Genomic DNA, 26,534 nt, shown 5'->3' with positions numbered 1-26,534 from the left:
AACAAAGTATTGACATAAACAGATCAATATTAAGGCATATACAATACATATAAGCCTGTGTACTTAACCTAGATATAAGATACGCCTAATTAGATTGGCCAAAATGTTATTATTATACAATACTATTATCAGTACAGAGTAATACAAACAAACGAAACAATAAAGGCTACAAAGTCCGAACAAATTAATTTATTATTTGTGTACATTTGTGATTGTGATATCACTCGATAGTTTAATTTTCTTATCACTATCGAGTGAGTGGTACTTCCAATTCAAGTCGGTCTCTAATTGTTATGAAGACTTATTGCAAAAAGAGTTATACGTATATTGACGTGACATTGGAAAGGCTTATGTCCAGCAGTGAACGAAAACAGGCTTATGATGATGATGATGATGAGTCTGAGATACATCATTTTCATTTAATTATAACAGGATTTTTATTTTTACTTTTGTGATTGGTTTATTCTACTAGCAAGTTAGCGAGGCATACAGGCTAAATGGTAACTAACTGTTAATGCTAGTTAATTTTGAATCTTATTGTTTTCTAATAAAATTCAAAATCTATTGAAATATACACGGCCTCCAATTGTTCATTGAATTACTTGCACCACCAAGGAAATTATAAATACTACATTCTCATTTCTTGACTACAGGTATATTAGACACACATAAAAGAAAATACATTGTGTCACTCTTATGCCTATACGTAGTTTAATGTCGATGTTTTAGCGAACGACACTCGTTAAAAGTTTCTTATTACTGTATTGCTTACAGGTCTTCAAGCTGATCCTTCAGTGAAAATCAAGGTGGACCCTGGTCTCTTTGAGTACAAGATGTGGCACATGGCCAAGGGAATGGCACCGTTCATGACTCCCATGGAGATGTACAAGGCAGGCCTGAACGTCGACCTGAGGTAGGTTAAAATAACATAAATATGGCTGTTATCTCCAATCGCCCCTAAACTGTTACTTACCGTCATGTAGCAGATAAACTAACCCCTCAACCCTAACAAACCCTGAGTTACATTTGAAGAAATGTAACAGATAAATTTTAATTGTAGATTAATTTTGTGACAAATATTATTATATTTTTCAGCTACAAGCCATACGTCGACTTGGATGTGAACACCACTGAGACCATCGAAGAGTTCTACAAGCGGACTGAAAAAGTGATGCAGTCTGCTGTTCGCGACACTGAAAAATCCGGTAAGACAATATACATATCTGATAAAATTTACTTTATATCTTCTCTAGCTTTTACTTATACTAGCGGACCCGACAGACGTTGTCCTGTCTACACGTCTTTAATTTGAAAATTTTTTTAATAAGCTAAAACATTCTGGACCGTTTTGATGAAAATTATTATTCAAATGTTATGACAATATCTAACGTCATTAATATTTGACACTGCGATGGTAGCGCCGTCTGTCAAATCCAATGTAAAACATTCCAAAACCAACAACTACTAATAAATTAAAAATTAAATAAAAAAACATTGTCCAGCGGACAAAATTGTGAATCTAAACCATTCTCAGATCCCCTTGAACACACACAAAAAAAATCATCAAAATCGGTCCAGTCGTTTAAGAGAAGTTCAGTGACATACACACTTACAGAAGAATTATATATATAAAGATAAATCAACATTTGTTCTAATTAAGCATAAAGAGGTAACAAAGAAACTTCCTTTCGCATTTGTACTATTAATTAATAAAATGTTGTGTCTCTTCGATGATCACCGAATTTTGGCGCTGAATACGACGTACTATGTGCATACATTTTAAACTACAAGAAATAATAATTAACAACATACCTGATATGTCTTATTAGTAACTGATGAGAACTTTGAGTATTCGCATTTAGATGCCAATACTCAAAGTTCGAGCTTATACAGATCTATTAATTATTTGTTTCTTATTTTTTTTCAGGGGGCAACGTGATCTTTGTTGGTCACGCGGCTACGCTGGACTTGATGGCGGTGGCGCTTAAACTTCTCGATGAGAAAAGAACAGACCACAAGCCCTACAAGATACATGAGAATCTTCTGAGAGTGCCGTACTGTGCTCTTGGCGCGATGAGGGACAACCCTTGGGAGGTCGTCTGCCCTCCTTGCCCTCCTTCCATCAACTCAAGCTCAGGAAGGTTCAACTGGAAGATGCTTTTAGATGTGTAAGGATAAATGTGAACCTTGTGATACCTGTAATTAATATTATTGTGATTTAGGAATTGCATTTTGTCTACATCTAGTTAATATGTTTGCTCTGGAAATTGTGGGGTATTTTTGTATTAATAAAGCGTTTTATTCGATCGAATGTGACACTTTTTAGGATAGAATGTACTCGTGTGTACTATAACTTTAGTGGGCAATTTTTCCAAAGCCAACATGTTAATTTTAATTGAAATATGCCTATGGGAATAGTAGAGATTTTTTAAAGTGTGTTCTAAATTTTGTTGTAGATAGAAATCTTTTGTAAATTGAGTGTTTTAGCCAATTACAGTTTTTTTTATTAAAATACCTAAAATTACAAATTCAAATTAACAAATGTCTCGTAGGTATATTTTATTAGTATTAATTTTAAGATTTTATAAATGTTTTAATTTATGTCGTTTTTAGTATACCTTGTTAAGAGTAACGTTTTATTTTTTACCTTACAACTCATTTCTTGTACCTACTTACATATACCTAATATCATGAAGCAAATACAAAGAGATTTCATAACGGGATTCACTACGGGGAGCGTGAGACGTTACAAACCACGTCCGATACTCCAAAAATGTTGTGAAACGTCCTCGCTTATAACTTATCTGCACCAAAGGGTGTAAGTAATAAGTAAAAGTACTTATAATATCAATGGGCAGGGCCGATCTCGCATCACCTCTCTGTACTTGCTTCATGTCTAATACCTACATAGTGCACTCTACATGTATATATTTGTAATAATAAGATATTTAAAAAGTAAGTGAATGTGATTCCTCCTCATATAAATAACAGAACTAGGTACTTATAAGTGTAATTTAAATGCAAATTAATTTTTATTTTTTTCAAACTGCCATAGAAAACTCGACCTTATGCTAGCAAAATAATGTGGTTATTGTTTCAACAATATGTGTGTGGTTCCTTGAAAGTAGTTAGTTTATTATATAAAAGTAAATTATATAAAGTACTTTTTAAATGTCATCTAGTTTCATTAATTCCATAGAATCCATTTAGGGGTTGTGACTTAAGTTGAAGAATTTTGCAGAAGATATTTTAAAAATATCATAAAAAATCTATGTCTCTCATATAATATATAAGCTTGATTTGTGTATTAAAATGCTAATGTGTAGCAAAATAATCTAATCAAGACAATTATGTGAGCAAAGGCATATCTATAATAATACGGGTAATATAGATTGTTCCCGTAGCTTACTAAAGACGACGGCAAGAAAATAAACTCGTGTAGATTTTTTTTTTACTTTTTGATCGCCATTGTCACAACAACATAACAAAATATTTTTTAAATTCTAAATCCCTGTGAGAACACGGGAGGCCTCACGGAGTGTGTGAACACTCCATTATAGACCTAATTACCGATGCTTAGTGACTACTTTTGTATGAACAAGTTTCGTTATTAAACATGAACAAGTTCACAAGATGATCTTCTAATATGACAACTTCACAAGACGATCTTATATCTCTATTATATATATATTATGTTATCTTATATATTCTATTCATTTGAAATGTATTTATGGATACATTTATAATATGGCGTTCAAAAAGTTAAAGTCCAGAGTTCATTTTATACTGGTTTGTATATTTGTGTATGTCGTCGTCATACATATTCCGTGTACTTATGTACTTCGTTGGTACCTGTGTATTTTAGTGAACTTTAATTTGTATGCCTTATTAGACTGATTAGATATATGTTCATTACAGTCGTATTAATGTTGGTAATATTTGTACCTGCAAAATGGGTAAAATAAAACGTCTGTATAAAGATATTTGTATAGTTAATGTTTTTTTTTTGAGGGGGGAAAATCATCCAATGACTTCTCCCGCCTTGGGCGAGGCGGGAGGGAGTGTCAGACTCTTACTGACTAAAAACCCCGTTCCTACTCCTGCTTTTTGAGCCGGAGCCCCGGTAAACCCGCTAGGTAGTCCGCAGCTCCGGATTTGTATAGTTAATTTGAATCTAACGTTATCTACCTCATTACATAGCAGCTTTAATTGAAAAGGAATTAAAAACCCACCGCGTTGGGCCATAAGCTTAATGAAGTTCTTGAGGATTCCATAGGTATTTGAGAAATCCTGAACTCTCCTAAAAGCAGTGTGTCAGCGTGCCGCAGCATTGAGCGCTTCGTTCAAAGGTTGAAAAAATGGCCGTCCTCGCTAGTTACTCTGTTGTCAATCGCGATCGTGAACCGAAGATAAATGCAGCCTTGTTCAGTGATTTCGGGTAAAAATAGACCAACTATTTTTTTTTATCAGTAACTGCATGCATTTTTGAATATTTTCTAAAAAAGCATTTAAAAACATAAAAATCAGAGAGGAATCCAAATGGTTAGGCCTCCAGATAGAGGCATTTCCGGACAATACTTCACAATCCCTGAATCCCCAAAAATCAAACCAGGTATAGTCGACTCTAGCACAACATAACGTAATAATGTTACCACTGTTGTCTCGAGGAGAGACAACAGTGGCTCGAGGGTTCTGTTGTCTCGAGGAAGGATTTGGAAAAATTTCGTTAAGGTCACGTGCTAAGTCAATTAAGTTTTTATGCGTATGTCACATGATACAGTATTTATTTTGGCATTACATATTTTGCACTAAAAGTTTTATACTTAGCTGGGTATAGTAGAATAAAACAATAAGTAATTTTGAGCATTTTATTATAGAGAAAGTTGCAGCTGCACTCATTAGGAGGGTACTGGATTATGCAGCATATGCACTGCTGACAAAGGTACTCGTACAGTAAGTATAGATCATGACAAAACAAAGTTGTATGCAACGCATGAATGCATCGGCGAGCGCACCCACACCGCATCCTACGTATGAATAATGGATACAAATAACGTGCAATTAATTATGAACGAGTTCTAATTAATGCCGGCCAAGTCCCAAATGCATCTAACTGTAAGTGACAAGGCCGCCAGCAGACTGGCAAGTGACACTCATAATTTTCAATGTGCGTGTATGATGTGCCATGATGGCCGTCGAAATACATGAATTATAGCGGGAATAAACGTGATATACAATGATGAAGTAGGTAAGAGTAACTCATTTCATCGCCATGAAATACATGCGTTCTAAATAAAGTCCGCCTACATACTGAAAGAATTAAACCATCAATCAAAATACGAGCTAAAAATAATATCCCAAATGTATGGTCTCACTGTTTCTGTGACTCAATAGCAGTAGTGACCGGCGACTAACGTTTAACATTCTTTCCTGATTAAAGCTCGCCAGATAAAATAAGAAACTGTAATTAAAATGTTTCAAACATGAGCTAACTGTTATTTACGGATTGGTGGACTGCACGAAAGTCAACTAAAATAATTGTACTTTGTCACAATTTGTCATTCAAAGACGAATATGTTATAGGACGTCCAAAAATACAAAAGTCACTGGTGAAATTAATGCCGACATAATAAATCACATTTTAGAAAAACATTAACAACTTCTTGGCAGTAGGTACTGCTGTAATGAGAATTTTTGTTGTTAACATTTATCATATACTAAAGAAATACTGAAAACTTATACTAGACACAAACGTATCATCGTTGAATACAATAATAATTTATTTATTCGTTTTAGCTACCATAATACCCAAAATTATATATCAGAGTTCCTATCTACAAACTAGATGTGGTAAAAAAATGCTACTCTATGTTACTTGTGCTAATCACAGACATATTACAAGACTTTTTACATGTCTTAAGGTACAAGGTGGAAGCGGGCAACATGAGACAACAACGGATGACACTACTGGTTTCTATGAAATTACCTTTGTGGTTAGCGATAGTGACCGGCGACGTACCAAGTGGTTAGCGATAGTGACCGGCGACGTACCAAGTGGTTAGCGATAGAACCAAGGTAGCGACGCGTCGTCGAACGGCTGACGTCAGTGTGCGGTATAGTAGTGCCGCTGTTATAGTTCGAAATCATGACTGCAGTGACAGGATAATGGCGACATGAAGCGACAACACGTGGTCTGCTGTAGCCTCATGTCGCCCGCTTCCAACTTTTACAGTCACTAAACTATTGATACACTGAGATTCAAAATGTTTAAGACTAGAGAGCAGTCGATACCATGCTTTTTAAGAATTATTATGTTGTGCGATATGCATAATATAGGTAAAAAATAATACCGCAGGCAGACGCTAATGGATAGAGTTAGGTATAAAAATCTTATTTATAGGTACATTGCGAAGATATGTTTATATAGAGCGATGTAATATTCTTTACGCATAAATAACTGAAACATAATCTATAATTAAAGACTTGTTTGTCGGTTTATTAGTTAAGTACACAATATTTAAAACATTTGTGCTAACAGTAGAAACCTAAAATACTTGTACTTAATGCGAAAAATAATTTGGTTACAGCATTATAACAAAAATGTACTTTTTATAATTATTATAACAATCAGTACCTAATAGTACCTATGTTGATATGTAATAAAAGATTTCACTACTTATTATTTGTATTTCAATCCGTAAAATAAAAATGGCACAAGCTGTAGTGTTCACTTTATCTAATCATTATTAATTAGATCAATTACAAAAAACACAGTCTTAAATGAACCTTGGCATTCGTTGAAAACTAACGACATTTTTCAATAATACTAATAGGTATAAAATTTTCGGGAGCAACACGAGAGAACATAACGAAAACTTTACATTTCCTAAATAAAACACCATGTTAATACATCAGCCCCCTAGAATTTAAACTCATACAACACACATTTATTTCCTTAAAAACTGTGAGAAAAAGTTTCTGGCTTGGTAGACCATTATACCTATACAGGCAACGACGACGGCTTCAGTGAAGTATCCCAGCACTACGTCCCGCATAGTCTTCTCTCTGATCAGATCTGCAGGCTCCGGGTTCTCCTCAGCTATCTAGAGAACATATTCATCAGATGTTAGTAATAGCACACACAAACTAACGAATAAGCGAGTCCTAAGATTTTCGATTTTTCAAAATGTCTGAAGTTTATTAATTACTGAGTTTTTGAGCTATTGCACGAAGTCAACGGAGCCTCGGTTATCTCGGTAAGTAGTAAATGTGTGCACATCTGGTTCAGTTTCAGGAAATTATACATTGTTTTCGTGATATCGTAACTAGTTTTTTTTTGCATGACGTAGGACATAGGACAGATCTGACGTATTTTCTCTAGTTGGCCCATTTTTTGAGTTGTCTGTGCACTTACTTAGGATCAATCTAACAAAATAGGTACACATAGCATGATTACATGATTTATCAGCTTAATTATTAAAAATTAAGCAAAATAAAATTAAAATAAGAAATATAACAATAAATATTCTCTCACCTTTTCCAAAACAATCCGTACTCTTGCAGAAGCTCGTTTAATACAGTCGATGTTTGAGAGCATTTTCTTAGCTGCGTTGACCATTTTTTCACGTATTGGAGACTCAGGCGGCTCAAATTTGATTTGATCTTGTATCTTATTATATTCTCGCAGAGTATACTGGAGGGTTGTTTCTAGTACGTATATTTGATGAAGGTGGGATCCCAAAGACGTCAAATAGTTCAACATACTGGAAATTAAATCATATTTTTTAGTAATAGTTGCACTTCATATGGCACATTCCGAGCAGTATGATTTAAGAACAATTAAAATAGCAGTTTTAATAGTAAATTGAGTATGAAGTATTGTATAAATAAATAAAGATTAAAAAAAGAACGAACGTTACTGCCTTTAGTAACATTATAGTTAATAGTATATTATTATAGTACCATTTAGCAGTTGGAGTGGTCGTAAATTGTTTCTAGGATTAAAGAACAGGACAATATTATTAAGACTTTTAAACTTTGTTCATTATTGATTTTCTTGTTTTCTCTACTAAACATTCATTATAAAGATCAAATTTTATACCTAAATAACATTCGTAGAGTTGTAGAACAAATCTATAACATGCAATAGTTACCTAAAATTATCAGTTGTCTGCAAAGCAAGACCAGATACAGCTTTAAGTTTCCAGTTCCTCTTATGAAAGTGACGTAGTCCGTTCTTCAATCTTTGTCGTTCGTATGGTAAGTCCATGCCTAACTTCACCATATCGCTTTCTTCTAGCAATAGGAATGTCCTTAAATCCATGCCAGACTTCATAATAGTTTTAGTAAAATTTTCCAGGTGCATACCATATAACAGGTGAGGGATTTCGCTTTTATAGTCTGGACTGTGAAAGAAATAGCAGCATTGAGTTAAATAATTTGTCTGGTAAAAAAATAATAGTAGCAGATAGTTGTGTTGCATGTGAGTGTATTGCTCTCGTAATTCTGTCTGGCGTCATTATATTTTAGTCTCGCATAAAACACAAATAATATAATCAATTGTAATTCTAAGTGCCCCATAAACTTATGTGACAGATAGAGCCTACAAATTACGTTTTTAATTCAAAGTTATCTGATACATAGTGGTTACCCAGACATTGTGATACAATACCTAAAGTTAATAAATAGACAAATACCTTTTCCCTTTTTTAATTCCCGGATAGAAATCATGCCAAGTGGTCATTTCCATATCAAACGACTCTTCATGATCCTCCGGTATTTGCAGATGCTTTTTCAATATTTCCGCAACTTCATTATACTCGTGTAACTCAGCTAAGTCTAAAGCTGTGCGATTGTATTTGTCGACTTCTGACATCCTCGCTCCATGGGCTATCAGGATTTCTAATATCTGAGGTTGATTGTGGTGAGCTGCCCAGAACAATGCCTGTAATATGACATAAATTTTACATAAATAAATTTGTGGTGCATTATATTTTCTACTAAAAAAATGGTATATTGCCCAATATTTCACAGTTTAAAAGTATGAAATACCTATTTAAATGAAACTTTCAAAATCTTTACTACTACCAAAACATTTTGTGTTTGTTTATACTATTTTAAGTCTATAGCTATTTTCAATATAATGGATATACAATGTAAAATATTCCATGACAAATCTAAATGTACTTACTGTCCATCCTTGTAGATCTCTGACTTCTATATTTACTCCGAGATCCAAGAATTTCTGTACAATATCAACTCTGCCACAGCCAACTGCCTTCATGAGTGGAGTTTGACCGTAATTGTCCATACAATTTAGTTTACAGTTTTTCTCCAAGAGATTAGTCACTATGTTATAAACCACTTTGTTGTTGGCATTACTGTTTGAGCATACAGTCATTATTGGTGTCATTGAGTCTGTAATTTTATAATATTTGTTTTATTCACCACAACTCTGATATGCATTAAAATTTTAAAATAACAAGTAAAAGTGAAGCAAATGTCTACTTTAAGAAAATGTAGTGTCTGTGTGTTCATCTCAAAATATTTTTTTATGATGGTCTACAAAAATAACTAATGAAGTAATTACTTTTCACATTTTGTTTTCATAAATATTGGTTTACCTGAACGAAAATTGGGGTCAGCCCCTTCTTCCAATAGATATTTAACAATAGCATCCTGTGCATGGAAACATGCATGCATGAGAGCGGTCCAGCCACTGTCCAGACGAGTGTTGACATTATTGTTTAATCCTGTAACCACAGAATTAATAAATTTAATATATAAACATTTAACTTTGTAATGCAGCTGAAAAAATAATTTCTAGAACCAATTCGGCTCCTGTGCCAAATCCAAGGATGGTGTTAAAAGATAGAAGAAGTTGAAAGGTGACAAATAATAATAATATCATGGTATAGAAACAGAGTCTGAAAATGTGCCTGGTATATGGCAATAGGCTCACCCTCTATTACATGGGACTTACAACATAAATTGTGAAAAGTGAGAGTACATTATTCAGTGGCATTACATGCCATAATATGCACTTCTGCCTACTCCTTCAGGGAAAAAGGCTTGAGAAGTATTTATCATTTTTTGTAACATAAAATTATGTATTATGTAAATCTAAGTTTTAAAATAAAATAATCTTACTGGTAGCAACAATTTCTTCCACTTCTGCCAAACTTCCATTAATGATGGCATCCTGCAAGTCCATTTCAAGCTTTTTCTTGTCATTGTGTTGTTGGTACTGGAAGTGATTCCTTGGCTGTAAATAATAAATTTTATAAGCATTAAAATAATCTTTTCAATCTTCAATTACAAGGAGTTTTATTAATTTTTTTTATATTTTAGAGTAGTATGCATATGAACATATGAATAAGTGGATGCAGGCGGCGGCTTGTCATGTGGATTACTAAGGGGGGGGCCTTAGTTCAACAGAGGTCGTCTATCGGTTGATGATGATGATGATGGCATTAAATACCAATGTTATCTACCTTATCAAGACACATTTATATTTCATATTTAACAGGATCGTATATTTAATCATTTGTATTTAATTCCATTACATGGTTGACATTTAGGACGCCTTGTTACCCTGATGCTGGAAATAAATCTCAGATCGACCTAGATTATTACACTACAATGAGTAAGACAACCAATTATGGTTTGAACAACTAATGAGAACAATTATTGATTTTCTCACATGAGCTCGTTTTGTTGATGAAGATCAATCACAGAAAAGAAAGAAAAAAAATCCAAATAAATACAGATTCAACTAACCGGCTCATCGAAGTAACCGTAATAGTCATCGGGGTCTGAATCCGATTCTCCTCCGGGTCTACCTGCCGTATGAGTCATTGTAATTTTTCACTCAAACTATTCGAAAATAAATGACGCTTTCTCGATTTTCACTACTATTTTACATTTAAAATACTTTACTTTTTGAGGTTAGGTTTCAAATTCAAAACAAAACTTTGTGATCAATGTCAACATGACAGTCAACATTGACTGACATTGACGTAAAGTCATGTTTTTATAATGTTGCTAGTAACAAAATAATACTGTACTTTTTGTAGTCAACTGTAGTATTCTACTATTCATTTGCTTAATTTCTATTGTCGAAGATAATGGAGGATATAAACCAAGTCTGAAAATTGTAGACTTTGAGATATCACGTAATCGTATAAAAGTGGAAAACTAAATTCAATGCTAAAATAAAATTATGGTAAAAAGCCATGCTTCTGTCTTGAAGAATGATATTACGACCATGGCCTCACAGAAAACCTGCGTGAAACTTGCGTTGTGTTTGACAACATTTTACCAGAAATTATAATATTGGTGTTAAAGAAGAATAAAACACCTTATTGGCCTTTGATTCGATTGGAAGTTCGATTCATAAGTTGCCGAACGATCAATTGTTGGGTTTTAATTATCACAACGTATATCAAAAACTCTTCAACGTTTGATATAATATTCAAAATCGTCTCATCTTGATCATCCGCCAGAAAACGTCCACGTCGCAAAATTGTTTGTCGCATCGTCGCAATGTAAATCGAGATATTGTACTTACCTGCCTAAAAGAAAAATAATGATATTAATAGGTACCTAAACAATTAATTCAGTTACTCAGGCTTTGAGTTACCTTGATCTTCAAATGTATGTTTCAACTTTTAAAGAGATTTTGGTGAGATAGGTACTTATTGAGAATTAGTTATTAATGAGATATACCTAATTACCTATTCATGTAAGAATGATTAATTAGGTACCTACCTAGATGTAGTTCGGCTACCTCAGTAGCCGATATGTAAGTATCTATCAATAATAAATAATAGGTACATATTAATCGGATTGAACCTACCTACCTACCTACCTACCTACCTACCTACCTAGCAATTAAAAAATCTTTGTATTTGGATGAGTGGATGCCTACTTATCTTTGAAAACAAAAGCAATGAGTCAGTCAATTTGAAGAAAGCCGAGTAAAAAGTCTCAAGTACAATTCACGAGGTTGGGAGTTATTCTCCGCGTCGAAAGGTAAGGATAATAGGCAACAGTTCCAATTAGACGACGAGGGCGTTTGTTAACATTTAATTAACGTCAGGGAGCTATTGTGTCGGCGGCGGCGCAGACACCAGAGCCGAGCTTCGTTGCTATGTCTTGATGAGCTGCAGTCACAATGTTTCCAATTACAACAGTTTTTTAGAATGCCACATCGCCATAGTGAGTCGGATGAACAATGGATGCGGGATTTTTATGATGTTATATCATTAACCATTAAAATGGCACCACATAAGAAGTCAAGGAGTTATTAAGGAGACTTTTTATCATTAGGTTATATTGTACCTATTACCGTAGAATAAAACTTCGGTACTTAAATACTTAATGTTAGTAAAAAAATGTATTAATACCTAATTACCTATAGGTTTAAGTAGGTACCTATAGTTGCTGGGTTTTTACCAAACATTGAATGTCGGTAGTTCTTCCTCAAAATGTGCTCTTACACCTAATGGGGATTAGTCAATTATTGCTAATTAAACATTTACTCACCGTAAATAACACGAAAAGGTTAAGTTATTCGACAAGAAGCTCGAATTACCTACTTATTTACTTAACTTGAAAACCATGTTTATTTTAAAGTTTTAATCACGACGCGTGTTAAGACGTTAATTAAGTTCGCTGCACAAAATAAGTAGGTAAGTATCTTACTATCTATCCTACTTACAAATAATGTACTTATATAGGTATGTAGGTAGGTACATAGGTACCTAAAAACTACTTGGGAAGCGAAATACTTAGTCACGAATATAATTGGACGGTAATTTTTTATCGTGTGGTCGAAGAAATGTTTGTGAATGTAATAGGGATTTTTCTCAGCGACGTAGAAGGTAAAAGATTTGATTTATCGTAGTCGGTTGGTGAGGCGCGCTGACCACCCGGCCCGGCCGGCCGCTGCAGGGCCGCTCGCCGCCCGCCCGGACGCGTTATTAAACTTTTCCCCATATTAAACATTCCGGAGACGAATACATTTTATTGTTGCCTCGGACCGACGTCAGAGGCCCCTACAAAGCGAAACTCAAAGACGGCAATTGCGAAATAAATTGAAAGCAATTTGATATTGCGTTGTAAGTAATAGCCGTCAGAACCCACAAGTCTGTAAGAGACACTTTGTATGCAATTTAGAAAAATTTCAACGGGTCATTTGCTTGTAGCTTTTTGGTTGAATGCTGCTCTGGAGATTTATGATTTAGGTTCTGGTAATATGTGGCCTAACTCGTATTTATTGTACCGGAATTCTTAAACTCGCGATTTGTTCAGCGAACGTAATAACATCTGAGGCAAACAATAATGTAATTATTATAAACTCTGTGAATGTGTACATACATACAGTGACTTACATGTAGGTATAGATAAACCATCCAATTAGACGCCGGCTTTGTTAACTTTTAATTAACGGAGTTGTGTATAGTATACTGTAAAGGACTGCCAAGTAATGTAACAGCTTTTGACTTACACTACTCTTTTTACTTTATTAAAATGCTGTTATAATCGTAACCTAACCTAACTTGATTATAACAATAAAGCAGAAAAAAGTAAATAATGGTTAATTGTACTCATTTGTACTTCCTCTCGATGGTTGATCAGGTCCTTGATGTTGTAAATAGATTCTTGTCAATTTTTGATTCGAAATAGCACTTAAGAATATAGATCAAGAATTTGCGTGTTAGATTATCTGCTTGCAATTAACGGATGCGATTGATAGAAGGCATAAATCTGTCTACATTTAATTGTTTTTTCGTCTCAGTCCGTCTTGTAGACGTCTTCATCAGACGGCGGTCTAATCCGAAATCTCATTTCCGACGAATAATTGTAGGAAATAGAGCGAGCCTCTCCGGCGTCGTGCTGAAAAAACCCTTGAGGGGAGGAGATACACGTTATCTTAGTCCCGTTTAAGAATATTTTTAATAACAAATAATGTAACGACATAGCGTTAACATCTAACGCCTATCGAAACATTGGCGATGTAAAAACCCATTCAAGAGTAGATAAATCATGTCTTGAGCAAAATTCTAATTAGGTAAATTATGTGATGCTTATAATTTTTTATTAAGATACCGTACATAAATTTTAATTTAAGCTACAGTAATAATACTTAATAGCATTAGGTATGCCACAAAGTTTCAGGTAAAGAATGTCGTTAAATGTGGAAGAGCCATACTTCGGCACGAATAGACCGGCTCGCCCGGAGTTATACCCGGCTTCACAGAAAACCGTCGTGAAACAACGTTTGCGTTGTGTTTCGTTATGTGAGTGAGATTACCGGAGGCCCAATTTTCCCAATCCCCGATTTCCCAACAACCCTTAAATTACTAATCCCCAAAAGGCCAGCAACACACTTCAAACACCCCTGGTGTTTCGGGTGTCCATGGGCAGCGGCGATTGCTTACCATCAGGTAATCCGTCTGCCCGTTTGCTGACTTAAATATATCGTTTATGAAGTGATGAGTTTTGGTTTTCACACGCCGTCTTGCCAACACCCACAAAAGTGGATAAGTCAGACATTTGACATAAACACCAACACCGGTGTTTGTCGAAGTAATAGGAAGTGTCGTCAAAACATTAATTGGTTACCCATTGTTAGACAAACAAGCGAATTAATCAAGCTTGTAACCGAATCAAGATTCAAGATCCCGTGTGGTATTGCACGTCAACGATAAACAAAGGCCATCCTGCAGCAAATTATATAGAGCCTTGTAAATTTATACATGAGTGTAGCTGGTGGCTGGTGGCTACTAGCTAGTGTATAAGTAAGAGAGGTCCACCCCGCTAAGTGATTGGATCGGTCCATTATCTTGTATCTGCTGATTTCTTCAGAGCACTCCAACTCTTTTGATTCACTCTAAGCAATGAATGTAAATGTACGGTATTTATCTGTTTTATCTATACGATGAGTATAAAAGCTATTCATTAGATACAGTCAGCAGTTATTATGAAATTGTGCTCCCATTAAGTGTATGGATATTTTAAGATATTTTTATGCTTCTGTGCTACTATTTTATTTGGTTAGAATTTTAGTATCTACCTACTTATTGGCATTGATTTAGCTAGTTGCCTTAAATTTTCAATAACTATGTGAATGCAAAAAATATACCTATCTATTAGGAGGATTTTCACATTGTTTTTTTCTATTTCATTCAGATCTGCTATTTTTAATGATGTTACCATTGCATCTAGACGTATAAATAATTTATTAACATAGATAAAATTAACTTATGACTGCATACAATTATCAATTTATTCTGTTTTTGGTAATATCAGCATTTGGTCGACATGAAATAAAATCTGAGGCAATCAGACCAAACCGTTTACTTTCAACCGAAACACACTTCACCTCAAATCCGTGTTGTTTATGGGTCTTTAATTAATTAGGTCCGTGTATAAACCAATTAATTGAGTAGCAGTATCAGATAAATACGAGTAACTATATGTACTAGAGTTATATACTAAACTGTTAGTTCAATAGTTAATTTATGTGCATACATATTTATTGCCAACGTAAGTACGTAGAAATATTGTAAGGAGCAGTGAGAGAGTTACGAGGTAGACTTATGGCTTCCATTCAGTGAGGGAGAGATAATGCTTGCAGGCAATCACATAAGTGGATCAAATAGCTGTAGTCCATTTGGATAATGAACTAGCGACTGTGTAGCCTCGCTCACTTCTTTTATTGTGCACTCTTTCATACAACTAATATTAACTAAGTATTTATATTATACGTATGTACAGATTGAGTTCAATGTTTGTAAATGATTGATTAATGAAATTACGAGATTGTCTGTGTACTGAAACGGCTGCGAATAAATCTGGAGCCACTTAACTAATGGTATGTGTATGTATTAAAGGTTTTGTCTCTGTTTTACTAGCTCTCAACGTAAGAAAACAAGCTTCGATGAATCTATTTTTATGGGTAAGAATTTGGTTATAGAGTCTTATTATGGAAGGTATGAGTTAGTTGTCATAAATATCGTCTGCATCATGTAAGTAGTAGTACCTCTAAAATATAAAAAAACTAAGCACATTTTACGCTAAACTTCACGCCGAGAAACCAGGTAAATAGGCAACAAAGTTCTTATTGTGAATGTTACATTACAGATTTAAATGATTGGTAAATCTGTCGACCACATTAAACGGTTAAAAGCCTCGCCATTTATAGCATTTTATACTGCATTTTGTCATGGGCCACCTATGTAATTTAAATCACGGACTGTATTTTATTGTCCTTAATGAGTAGGTAGTAAGTGGAAAAAACATACTTTCAACATCCATAAATACATGTTTACGTCGATATTAAAAATACATTCCTTATTAAAACGATTAACTGTACCTTTAGAGGCCGTTATAAAAAAAAATAAACGAGAACGGAAAAATAATATCACCGCCAAAAGAAATTCAGCTGCAAAATTGCTCTTGCGTCATAAAAGTAAGCACTTAAATTGCCCAGAACGTGTATTTTGTTTATTTAATTCAAATTAGATAACTACCTTTTACTGGATTGCCCTTTTGAAATTCTTAGCTCCCAACTTATTCAGCTAATATAATAGCGAAATTCAGTAGGTATACAATTATTAACCAGCAAATAAATTATCGCTTCTTAACCTTAGTACGTTATAAGTGAAATTCTTTTTTAAATCCATTTCTGTCCTAAAGTGGCAGCACTGAGTACATTAAATATTCTACCTACACGTACCTACATTCGCCGAGTACTTAAAGCGCACTCAAAGTGCTATCTGATCAATCCATTATCGTGGTCGGTTCTGTCCAGGAGCTGTTAGGCTGGAGTTGGCGACACACATTTTCCATTTCCCCCTTGTCCCAACAGCGGCCCAGTTCCGCGTCTTCCATAATTCAATCCATACTGAATCCATTGTGTGAATTTGTGTGACGATACTACTCGATAACACCTATGTGTACGTTTTATGTAAGGATTTAGTGTAGGGACTTGTTTATTGTACGTTTCGTTCGATGGTGGTCCTTGTTTGTACGTGGGTATGTTTTCTTATCGTTTTTTAGTAATGGCAACAATCAATCCAGCGACAATGGATTAAGTTTTTTTATCTGTAACTGTATAAATGTGTTTTTTAAATTCTTCGTTTGAATCGAAGAAGTTCGTAATTGAAATTATTTTTATGAAATTAATTTATGGATAGGTAATTAACTAATTGTTATAATAGTAATAACTTTTGAAAGATATCTAAACACCTGTTAATTTAAGAACTAATTTAACGACGTGGGTGTAAATACTGCTGTTACATAGAACGTTAAGGTTTTATAATCTAGAAAACCTTCGTGGGTTGATTTTAGTCTAAACATTATTTATGAATATTACATTGGTTTAATTTACGTAATTGAAATACGATTGTCGTGACTTGATTACCTACAACAGATTTATTTGAGTTATTAAATCAAAACAGTTTATTAAATTAATTTAATATTTAGCTCGTGTTATGCAAATGTTTGTGCTCTAAGAATATTCAACAACGTCCAGTAATCTATTTTAAGATCGAATGTCCACTGCTACATAGATATGCACTTTGCTTTGAGTGCTACGCCACGGTGACACTTCTGCGCCGGTGTCTACATTCAAAACGGAAAGGGTATAACAGATACACCGGCTTGATATGTTAAATTTAAATAGAACTTAGAAATAGACTCAAAATATGCATTCCGTTTAAGAGTATCAGGTCAGATATTTTGAAATATACGAATATTATTGTTAGTTTTCTTATTAATTCTCTGACACCTTACCTAGTTTTTCTAAAATGTTTGGAGGGCTGAAAACCTGTCCTGTGGCAGTTTATAATTTGATTTATCAGCTAACACAATACTTGTATCAAGAGAAGAGGACGTAGTGATCACGGAGGTAGTCAATAATCCGGAGGTGGTGGCGCTTGTTACCAGTTTGCCACATCCACCGCGTTGTTTATCGTGGCAGCGTGGTCACACGGTGCACTAACGCACAAGCAGTGTTTCCTTGATCCAGTCTATTTCGGCGGGATCCATTACCTCGAGAGCAGCGGCAAGAAGCAATCTCATTGAATGACCGTCTTTACCCCCGGCCCCCACGTACCCACACTCCCGCTGATCCACGCCAATCGGTAAATATGCGTGTTAAATATGTATGCGCTGTAAGATGCTCGTAAGTGTATTAGATTTTGCTTGCTTTTTCATTCTGTCAAGTTACTAAGTACACACACACTAGTCAGTGCGCACATAAACATATCCGCTCAATTTGCTTACGTATTCGACGCACGCACCGATTTATTTCCTCGCGAAAATTTGGGATGCCTAAAATATTAGTTGCCCTTGCTAATGTATCATTTCTCTTCAAGAGTTTCAAAAGGGAATCAATCCTGTAACGAGCTGGGTAATAAATGTTGTATGCTGTACAAAAAATAAACACAGCCTCTTTATATTGCTGGATTGGTGTAGATACGCAATTCATTAGTTCCTAACAGTTCCCATTTGTTATGCTATTTATCTATAGCAACACATTTATTTGAATCTGTAGGTCGTTGTCTGCAAGGCTAAGTAATAACTCCTATCTGGCAAAAGCGAAAACTTGGAATGCACTTCGCACGAAGTGACTAGACTTTTCCATTAGGGGCAATTATCAGGCACAACAGAGGATCCCGTGCTTTCACCAGTGAGGCAACCCCATCCCGGCGACGGAACCTGTTAGAGATAACGTCATAAAGTCGCCGATGCAGAGCCGGACTAACGTCTTTGCTGTTGCGACGCCCTCACCTCGGGATAATGGACCGCACTCCCTGTGTACCACCCTGCCCCCTCTTTTCAGATGCGAATTTGCAATATTTATTACTAAAGACCTCGAATGTACGCTTGCTTACGATAAATATTTGGATTTTGATGACATTTTTCGTAGCGCGTCGTCTGCGCTATCTCAATTTTCCAATTGACTTGAATGTGTTTCGCGCAATCCAGTTTTTGATTTGGTAGTAGTCGTATCGGTTTATAACATCACAGTTTCATGAAACGATTCGTGCCGATATTCGCACTTATTCACTCTTATTCTGATTTCCCTCGAGGACTTTAAATTTTTCCAGGGTATTACAAGCAGTTTAATTTTTCCGAATGCTTTGAGCCACTAAAATTACGATGGTAAAACTTTTCTTCGCAATTAATATGAACCTTAGCTAAACGACACAAAAACATGTTAAATGATAAAAAAAATGACAAAGCGAGCGATTCACTAAGTGCTTAACTAAACACGTTAGTAACAAGCTGTAACACCTCATCTTGTACCTAATATTTATCAGTTTAACATGATATTTTACTCAGCTCTTACGTAAACAATAATTACCACTAACATTATCCATTAGCTTTTAGAGATGTCCATGTATAGTGATGTTAAATAATCGGCTCATGACAAGCGTAAGACTGCTAATGAACTAATGGCGTATCAAACATCCCATACTCCCCCTCGGCCCTCGGCTCTCGGCCGCTCTCGGTTAATGGAGCAATGATGGTCCGTCACTCTACATTTGACTAGGCGGCTCTCACAGCGTCGCTCGCCACTTACCTAATGCCGGTACACTCACACACAGTATCTACTAACGTGTTGTTACTACCATTAACTATGCTCGCCGTAGGTACGCGCAGATGTTTGTGTTGCAGCCACTTGTTCAGTACGATATATGTAAATAACCAGCATGTTAAACGAATTCAATAACTAATGGTAATTGATATTCACAAAAAGTTAGCCATTATTCATGATTAGGAAAACAAATACGGTTTCTCTTAATTAATACGGGTGTTTTATGAAAAAAAAGTGGATGGGATTTTTGTATCCCAGTTCTCTGACACGAAACATTTACTAACAGACAAATTGCAACAACATTTTCTTATTACACACATTTTCTTTCGTACATCGGAAAGAATCTCAAATAGTAAAATCTTTTTAGGCTTATGTCCAGCGTTGAGTGGGTCCACAAATGTCGCTAAAAGGCTGGACGTCATTGTTTATCCGGGCAACATTAGGCGGGTAACCGGACACGCGCGTCCTGAGTGCGCTACAAGTATCCGCTTTCAACTCATTACGGCTCGGACGTGGTGCGTGGGCTGCCAACCCCCTCCCACCTCACACCCCTCGCCCATCTTTGTCCTTCAATCCCTCTTACAATCTTCGATCCAATTTCGAATACCCATACATCCGTCTAATGTTGGATTCCGTGTTTGATTAAGATGACATTGGATGGACCAAGGTTTAGGCGCGAATGGCTCCAAGTAAACTGATCTATGTGTCGCGCTGACAGCACCTGCTTTATGCACACAAGTGTAACTGTGGGGGTGTACTGATTGTACATTAACAATTCCTTTGTTTCCTTTGTTCGTTTTTACCGTTTGACGTAGAAAGAAACCATGCTTTTACGTCATGTTTATAAGAACATAGATGTTGTACAAACACATAAGCTTTTCACTTGTCTCTTTAAAAGGCATCGTGTGAGATAAGCAAATGATATTTTATTAGCTTGAAGTTTCGGTAAAACAAAAAGTTAATCAAGCAGATTTATTCCAAATTAACAATAAAGAAGATTGCGACCTCATGTCAGATGTAATCGCAAAATAAAGTGACACAAGTATCTTAATCAAGTGTCCATTCCCGGGAGTTAGAGCCGGCGGAGCTGTCCGTTATGGGCGATTCCGTATAAAACTGGACTGGCGCGGGTTGTTCGTCCCCTGCAATAACAGTTTCGACAAATTGAGTCCGCTGACATTGAAGCTGGCTACGACAATGTAACCGGCCATTAATATACTTACTTGTGAGCTCAATTAACTGCATGCAAATATTTAAACCTGTACACGATAATGTCTCCCCATTCGTCATTGAATTCAATTTCCTCGTACCCATTATTGTATACAAGCCAGTTGTATAACATACATTACATCGTGTATTTTATATGAAGGGATTGGCAGATGGGACATCTACCCACCTTTGTCGACACCTACCTTCACTCATTGTTTGTCACTCTGCCAGTTAGGACTGATATGATACAGTTACTAATTAGTCTCATTACCTATATAAAAAGAAGTATAATTTGTCCCCGTACTTTTGAAAATGTCCAAAATGAGGATCTCTTTATTTGCGGTTACGCCGATAATCACTTGATAAATGTCGGTAAAATTAAAAGTTAACTGAAATAGCTTCACAGCAATTACAAGCGGCAAACAGCTTTAACTAAATAGTTTGAGTTATTTTATGAGAAAAATCATGTAGCGAGTTGCGGTCGCAGCGAGCTTACCGTACCGACCGCAATAACATAACCGTTTGGACAAATTGTGGCTCGCTCGGGCCCGGATTAGCGGCTTTATGGTACAATTCCCGTATACAATACCATCTCCAGCTTCCTGATAATTGATATCAATGCGCAACGTCCAGCAGAGAAAGGAATTAAGCGCTCATTTATCTGTGTTTCTTTTTATTACATCGCCGCTTGACTCCACAAGGCTAATTGAAGGAGAAATTGGACAGATTGCTCGAATGACTAATCAAATTAAAGGACACAAACTGCTTACTTTTATTGCTGTTTTTGCGGATGAATTAATATTGTAATTACATTTTAATACTGCTTTGTTTTGTTTTAAAGTAAGTACTTAACGTGTTACTATTGATATTTTATTTTCCAATTTATATAATTCTTCGCTTACATTAGACAAGTTCTTTGTTCCTATGCTTTCATAATATAAACTGATCGGACCGTAATTAAAGTTAGCCAATTTATATTTTTATAAAAGTTTAGCAGTTTTTGAATTAGCTAATTTCATTTAAATCTCGAATCAGATAATACCTACACCCAAACAGCGAGCGTAAATTAGTTTTTCTTAACACAAGCCATTCTGAATAGTAAACAAAATGAATGGGCCACCCTAAGCAAAGTTTAATCCGTTTTTATTACGAAGAAAAGAAGTAATTACTCTACCCTTAACGCTATAGAGGGTTGGAGCCCGAGGTAAAAATTTCCATAGATTTATCATAAGTAAATTAAGTTTATAATTAAAAACAGGAGTTTTGTATAGAAGTAATTTGAATATGTAAATAATATTCAGCATGTCGCTTATTACAAGAATCCGCTGGCTCCTTAGACAATGGCCACCGGGTGGCCGCCTAGTCAACATGAAAAATTCTGCAGTTCCTCAAACACAACGATAACAAAATCACGTTTTTATTTATTTAATAACAACCAAAATGAAAATTTTATCAACTAATAGAAATTGTATCGGAGGACGTGTGGTCTCGTGGAGGCTGATTATGAAGTAGGAGGAGGGCACGCGCCGCCCCCCGCAATTATCTCCTCTCGCCGCCCTAATTATTCCATTAGCTGAACAAATAATGATAAATCAACTGATTAATAGTTAGCTTAATCAATAATCCATACAGCAAACTCGTGATTGCTATTCAATGAACGTTAATCACATATTGACGACAGACATTTTTACTCGTACAATTTTCAGTAAATTCTCATGATTACAAATAAATGTTATTTTGTTTATGTAAGCAATTCAGGCGTCACCACATTCACGAGTTTTTCAATTAGATTGTAAAAAGAATTCAATTGCCTTTTAGGGCTGTCCGTAGCTAATATTGACATAGAAAAGTAGTTCCATCTTTGCGGATTATGCGAGTGTCATCCAGTGATGTCGCATTCTAACAAGTGGTTACGAAACCTGGAGCCGCATAGAGACGTTCAGTAGGCTCGTTCAACCGCAGCCTACATTTTCATCCCGAGTGACGGTTTTATCACTTCATCAAGATACCAGCGAAATCAATTTAAAGCCCGTAAGGCCGAGCGGACTCACCTAAGAGTCCCTAAAAGTCCCGAAGGCGGGCGTCCCTGCCGCCCGTCTCGTTCGCTCGTGCCCGTTTATAAACGGTTTTATTGCTTTCGGAGCAACCGAACATTATTAAACTTTTCCAATTTCGATTTATCACGTAGCTGTCGGAATTTAATACCGCCCTACCTTCGGCGGAGGCGATCGCCCGCCGCGTGATTACAATACACGTCGTTAATAATACGAGTTGAGTGCGGCGCGACTCAGCTGACTGCCGGAGTGCCGGAGTGCCGGAGCGCCGGTATCACGACCGCGACCACCCTCTCGACACCAACGCACCCCTTTCTGAGCACTCCATTGATACATCTCCTCTGACACAACTAATGATTGTTTTAATTTCATTCGTCCTGAAAGCTAGCTGCAGATGGAGCCACTCGTATAACCATTTAACAGTTTGCATTACAAATCGCTATTAACTGCAATTTTAAAGATGCACTCTCCATAGACTTCTGAAATATTATTAAAAAACATAAAGATACATTGAATACAATTTAATTAGATAGGTAAGATATTTCTTATTTTGATATCAAAGCTAAATAAGATAACAAAACTATTAGAGAAAAGCTACGAGATAATTTAATATGTAAACCGTACCTGCTTTACATATCTGAGAATATCATAACAAAATAAAGTCTGTATATCGGCCTGGGTTAAAATTATGAAGCTAAAACTGTATGTTATTGAAAACGTGACTTACATTTACATAGGTTAGCATCCACAACATTCTGTATACAAGTGAGAGTATATTTTTACAAAGTACAATATGCTTCTATCTAAATATCACATTTCGATGAATTGATTAATTATTGTAGGTACTAAGTATCAGGTTAATGAATTGAGTGCTGAGAAAACCAACAATCAAATCTAGGCTTAATTCTCAAAGATTAATTGAAAGTAATCCCTTGATTGGACTCGAAATTCACGAAATCTACGCTAATAAACGCGAAAGGTATAAAAAAATGAAAAAAGCAACACAATCACCTGATAAATTGAAGTTTTCTATCACTAAAAAAGCTGTGAGGAAATAAAAAAGTTTGTTGTAAATAAAATAATAATATATAAAATAGGGAGTGTGGTGGCGAAACGTAGCATCGGCGATCGCGGCCGGCCGCGGTGCAATCTACTCACATTCATAGGGCCAATCAAGCACCGACCCACTGCCATCCGCGCCCCTTAGCTACACCCCGGAGAGGTGCGTATTCTGGCTTTTGTTTGTTTTACTTATTTATTTTTGCACTGTTTTAGAAGTTACAATAATCCATTATCTTTCTTTGCTAATAATAACGTTTATTAGTATCGTTAACAAAGAGTTGTAACACTCAACGCAAAAAAAGAAATTGGATACATTTCTGAGTATCCGTTCATTATTCTATTCATAGTATCGTATCTCTCAAATCAATGCCAGATGAGCCGATTTGATGAAGGATTGCTCTTGTCATGTAAGTATCGAATCTACACTGTTTGAAATGCAAATGAGTGGACAGTTGCTCCATCTGCATATAAAAAAGAACTAGCACCGTTCAAGGAGACACCGTGTGATCAAGTGATGCTGAACAAGTAATAGAAGCTCACTGAGCCACAGCAATCAATGTGTTTAGATTTAAAGGCTAACAAGTAACAAGCAAAGTTGAAGGCGTCTTGTTAGCCCCGCCCGATGTTAATGAGGCTGTCACTCTTATTAAAACTCCTTAGACTCATTCTATCTAGTTAACTGTTCTCAAGAATGATAAAGTTCCTTATACGTAAGTGATATTATAAATTGCGAAGTCTCGACACTCAGTTTCTAACTTGGGTACAACGTAAATGGTGATGATATTAAATGGTTTATGAGTCCATCTTTGGTTAGTGTTGGGTGTAGTTTATGTGACGACTGCTTTATTGCTTGTTACGTTTGTAATTAACAGCAGTTTGTTTCTATTATTGACTCCATAACTACCGTACATAGTTGAATAAAATGAACATGTGGAAAGGCGTGCGCAATTATTTGAATTCACTCAGAAAAAAAAATGCTTCGACTGATGGACATAACCACAAGTGCAGTTCACACGTTGTTGACTCAAAACAAATTAAAAATAATTTCATGAAGATCTTCTCTGCGTGAAGTGTCAATCTGAAAGAAAAGTCCCCATTTTGTCCTAAGAACATAATACACCGACTAACAAAGGATTTAGTTGCCGTTGTCCGAATACGTCCCTGTGTACCGAGCTCACGTACGACCGCTCGTAAGTTCAATGGAGGTGTTGATTAAAAATATTTCCCATGTGCGGCGTATAAGGCCCAATTGGGCAAGCAATCAACCGCCCGCGCCCTGCCCGCCCGCTCCGCCGCTAATCATGCGCGCTACTTATCCTGCTTATTGCAAGCTTTTCCTCCGTACATGTGTACTTTTTATGTCTTCATACACGTTACAGGTACGTAGACAAAGGAAGATGAAATTGATTAAGCAAAGGGGATTGTGCGGATATTGTTAGTGGAGTGAGGTTGCCGATAAATACATTTTAGTTTAATGACTATGTTGCTGGATTTTGCAAGACCTTTTTACTATTTACTTAAAAACTTAATTGGAACCACAACATTGTATAGAATATTAGGTATAATTATACTTTTTTTAATGAATTTACGACTGGAGCGTGCATTCATGTCTATTATTGGTGGTAATTGGGTGCTATCACGATAATTACATAGTAGTGAGCGTTATTCTGGGAAACTTTAACAAGTTACGAAAAACAGTTTCCTGATTAAAATTCCATTGAGGACCACGCAAAACAGAATCAGGTTGAACAAACAACAATAACGTTATTAGGGCTCAAAATACTTTACAACAAAAATGTATCTAATGAATGGCTGTGTTCAAAGCAGCCGAATGTTTGCCATTGCCAGAAACGTTCGGCATCGACAAAGCGCGTCTGGACCGGCAAAAACAACCACTTTCCATTCTTGGAGTGCGTTTAATTGGTGTGCTATCTCGAGTGCGTTAGTCTGCCAGCCCATTACAAGTATATAGGCAGCATAATAAATAGCCTCCTGATTTATATTAGACAGACTTTTAAATTGTTTTGATTAGTTGCTCGGTCTCTCGTAAACATAATACACCCGTTCCAGAATCGAGGTCGTATAGATTGAATGAAAATCTTGTTACTATGTTCAGAATTTTGCACAAAACACAAATAAAAATGATCACACCTCACCAGCAATGCAAGAACTCTTTGTAAAATGTACATTGAAACGTTTTATCTGAGGGAAAGACAAGAAAAGTGTGAAGAAAAGATTGATATAATTACTTCTAAACGAATGTTTATAGAGGCATTCCTCTGCGCGAGTAATCTAGAACTGCCATTCCTAATGCCATATCCAGACGGGCTAACTACCAACAATCGTTTCTTACAAGAATGATGACAGCGTCGTCTGAGACTAAGCAGGATGGCTTTCTTCGTTTTTTTCCCATTGATCTAAATTCATGAGAGCGCGCGCGCACGTTCGCGGCCCTCGCATGCGCACGAGTGTCGCGAGCGGTGAAGATTCCGAGCTTTTTGCGCGCCACACTGTCTAACAAGATTGAAATAACTGCTTGCCTTTGAACAGGGGATTTGATTACTTCAAAGAATGAAACAAGATCAAGAATAAAAGAT

The 26,534-nt window shown here is 35.9% G+C and overlaps 2 protein-coding genes across 3 annotated transcripts in view; one reads left to right on the top strand and one right to left on the bottom strand.

The window, feature by feature from the left end:
• The window catches only part of LOC118263458 (protein UBASH3A homolog), a 30,229-nt gene extending 27,056 nt beyond the window's left edge, over positions 1 to 3,173 (top strand). For both annotated transcript variants that reach the window (XM_050705353.1, XM_050705354.1), the window contains 3 exons: positions 775 to 913; positions 1,096 to 1,205; positions 1,928 to 3,173. In XM_050705353.1, coding sequence (XP_050561310.1) covers positions 775 to 913; positions 1,096 to 1,205; positions 1,928 to 2,172 — 494 coding nt within the window. In that variant the 3' untranslated portion in view covers positions 2,173 to 3,173. The remainder of the gene's footprint in view (positions 1 to 774; positions 914 to 1,095; positions 1,206 to 1,927) is intronic.
• Positions 3,174 to 4,854: 1,681 nt separating this feature from the next.
• Positions 4,855 to 11,002, bottom strand: LOC118263685 (ankyrin repeat, SAM and basic leucine zipper domain-containing protein 1). Its single transcript, XM_050705355.1, has 8 exons — positions 10,780 to 11,002; positions 10,150 to 10,264; positions 9,624 to 9,752; positions 9,191 to 9,417; positions 8,697 to 8,944; positions 8,154 to 8,405; positions 7,535 to 7,763; positions 4,855 to 7,103 (listed from the first exon to the last, which is right to left on the bottom strand). The coding sequence occupies exons 1-8, from the start codon at positions 10,855 to 10,857 to the stop codon at positions 6,948 to 6,950; spliced, it is 1,434 nt and encodes a 477-aa protein (XP_050561312.1). The 5' UTR covers positions 10,858 to 11,002; the 3' UTR covers positions 4,855 to 6,947.
• Between the last annotated feature and the right edge of the window lie 15,532 nt (positions 11,003 to 26,534).

Source organism: Spodoptera frugiperda, chromosome 27 (genome assembly GCF_023101765.2).
Source record: "Spodoptera frugiperda isolate SF20-4 chromosome 27, AGI-APGP_CSIRO_Sfru_2.0, whole genome shotgun sequence".
NCBI classification, from domain to species: domain Eukaryota; kingdom Metazoa; phylum Arthropoda; class Insecta; order Lepidoptera; family Noctuidae; genus Spodoptera; species Spodoptera frugiperda.
This window is presented reverse-complemented; position numbering and strand designations above follow the sequence as displayed.

Excerpts from the sequence above, each read along its gene's own strand:
- LOC118263685 (XM_050705355.1), bottom strand. The coding sequence starts at position 10,857 with ATGACTCATACGGCAGGTAGACCCGGAGGAGAATCGGATTCAGACCCC. Across the intron at positions 8,945-9,190 it reads GAGATCTACAAGGATGGACA|GCATTGTTCTGGGCAGCTCA; the intron begins GTAAGTACATTT and ends GTCATATTACAG. Across the intron at positions 7,104-7,534 it reads TACGGATTGTTTTGGAAAAG|ATAGCTGAGGAGAACCCGGA; the intron begins GTGAGAGAATAT and ends TATGTTCTCTAG.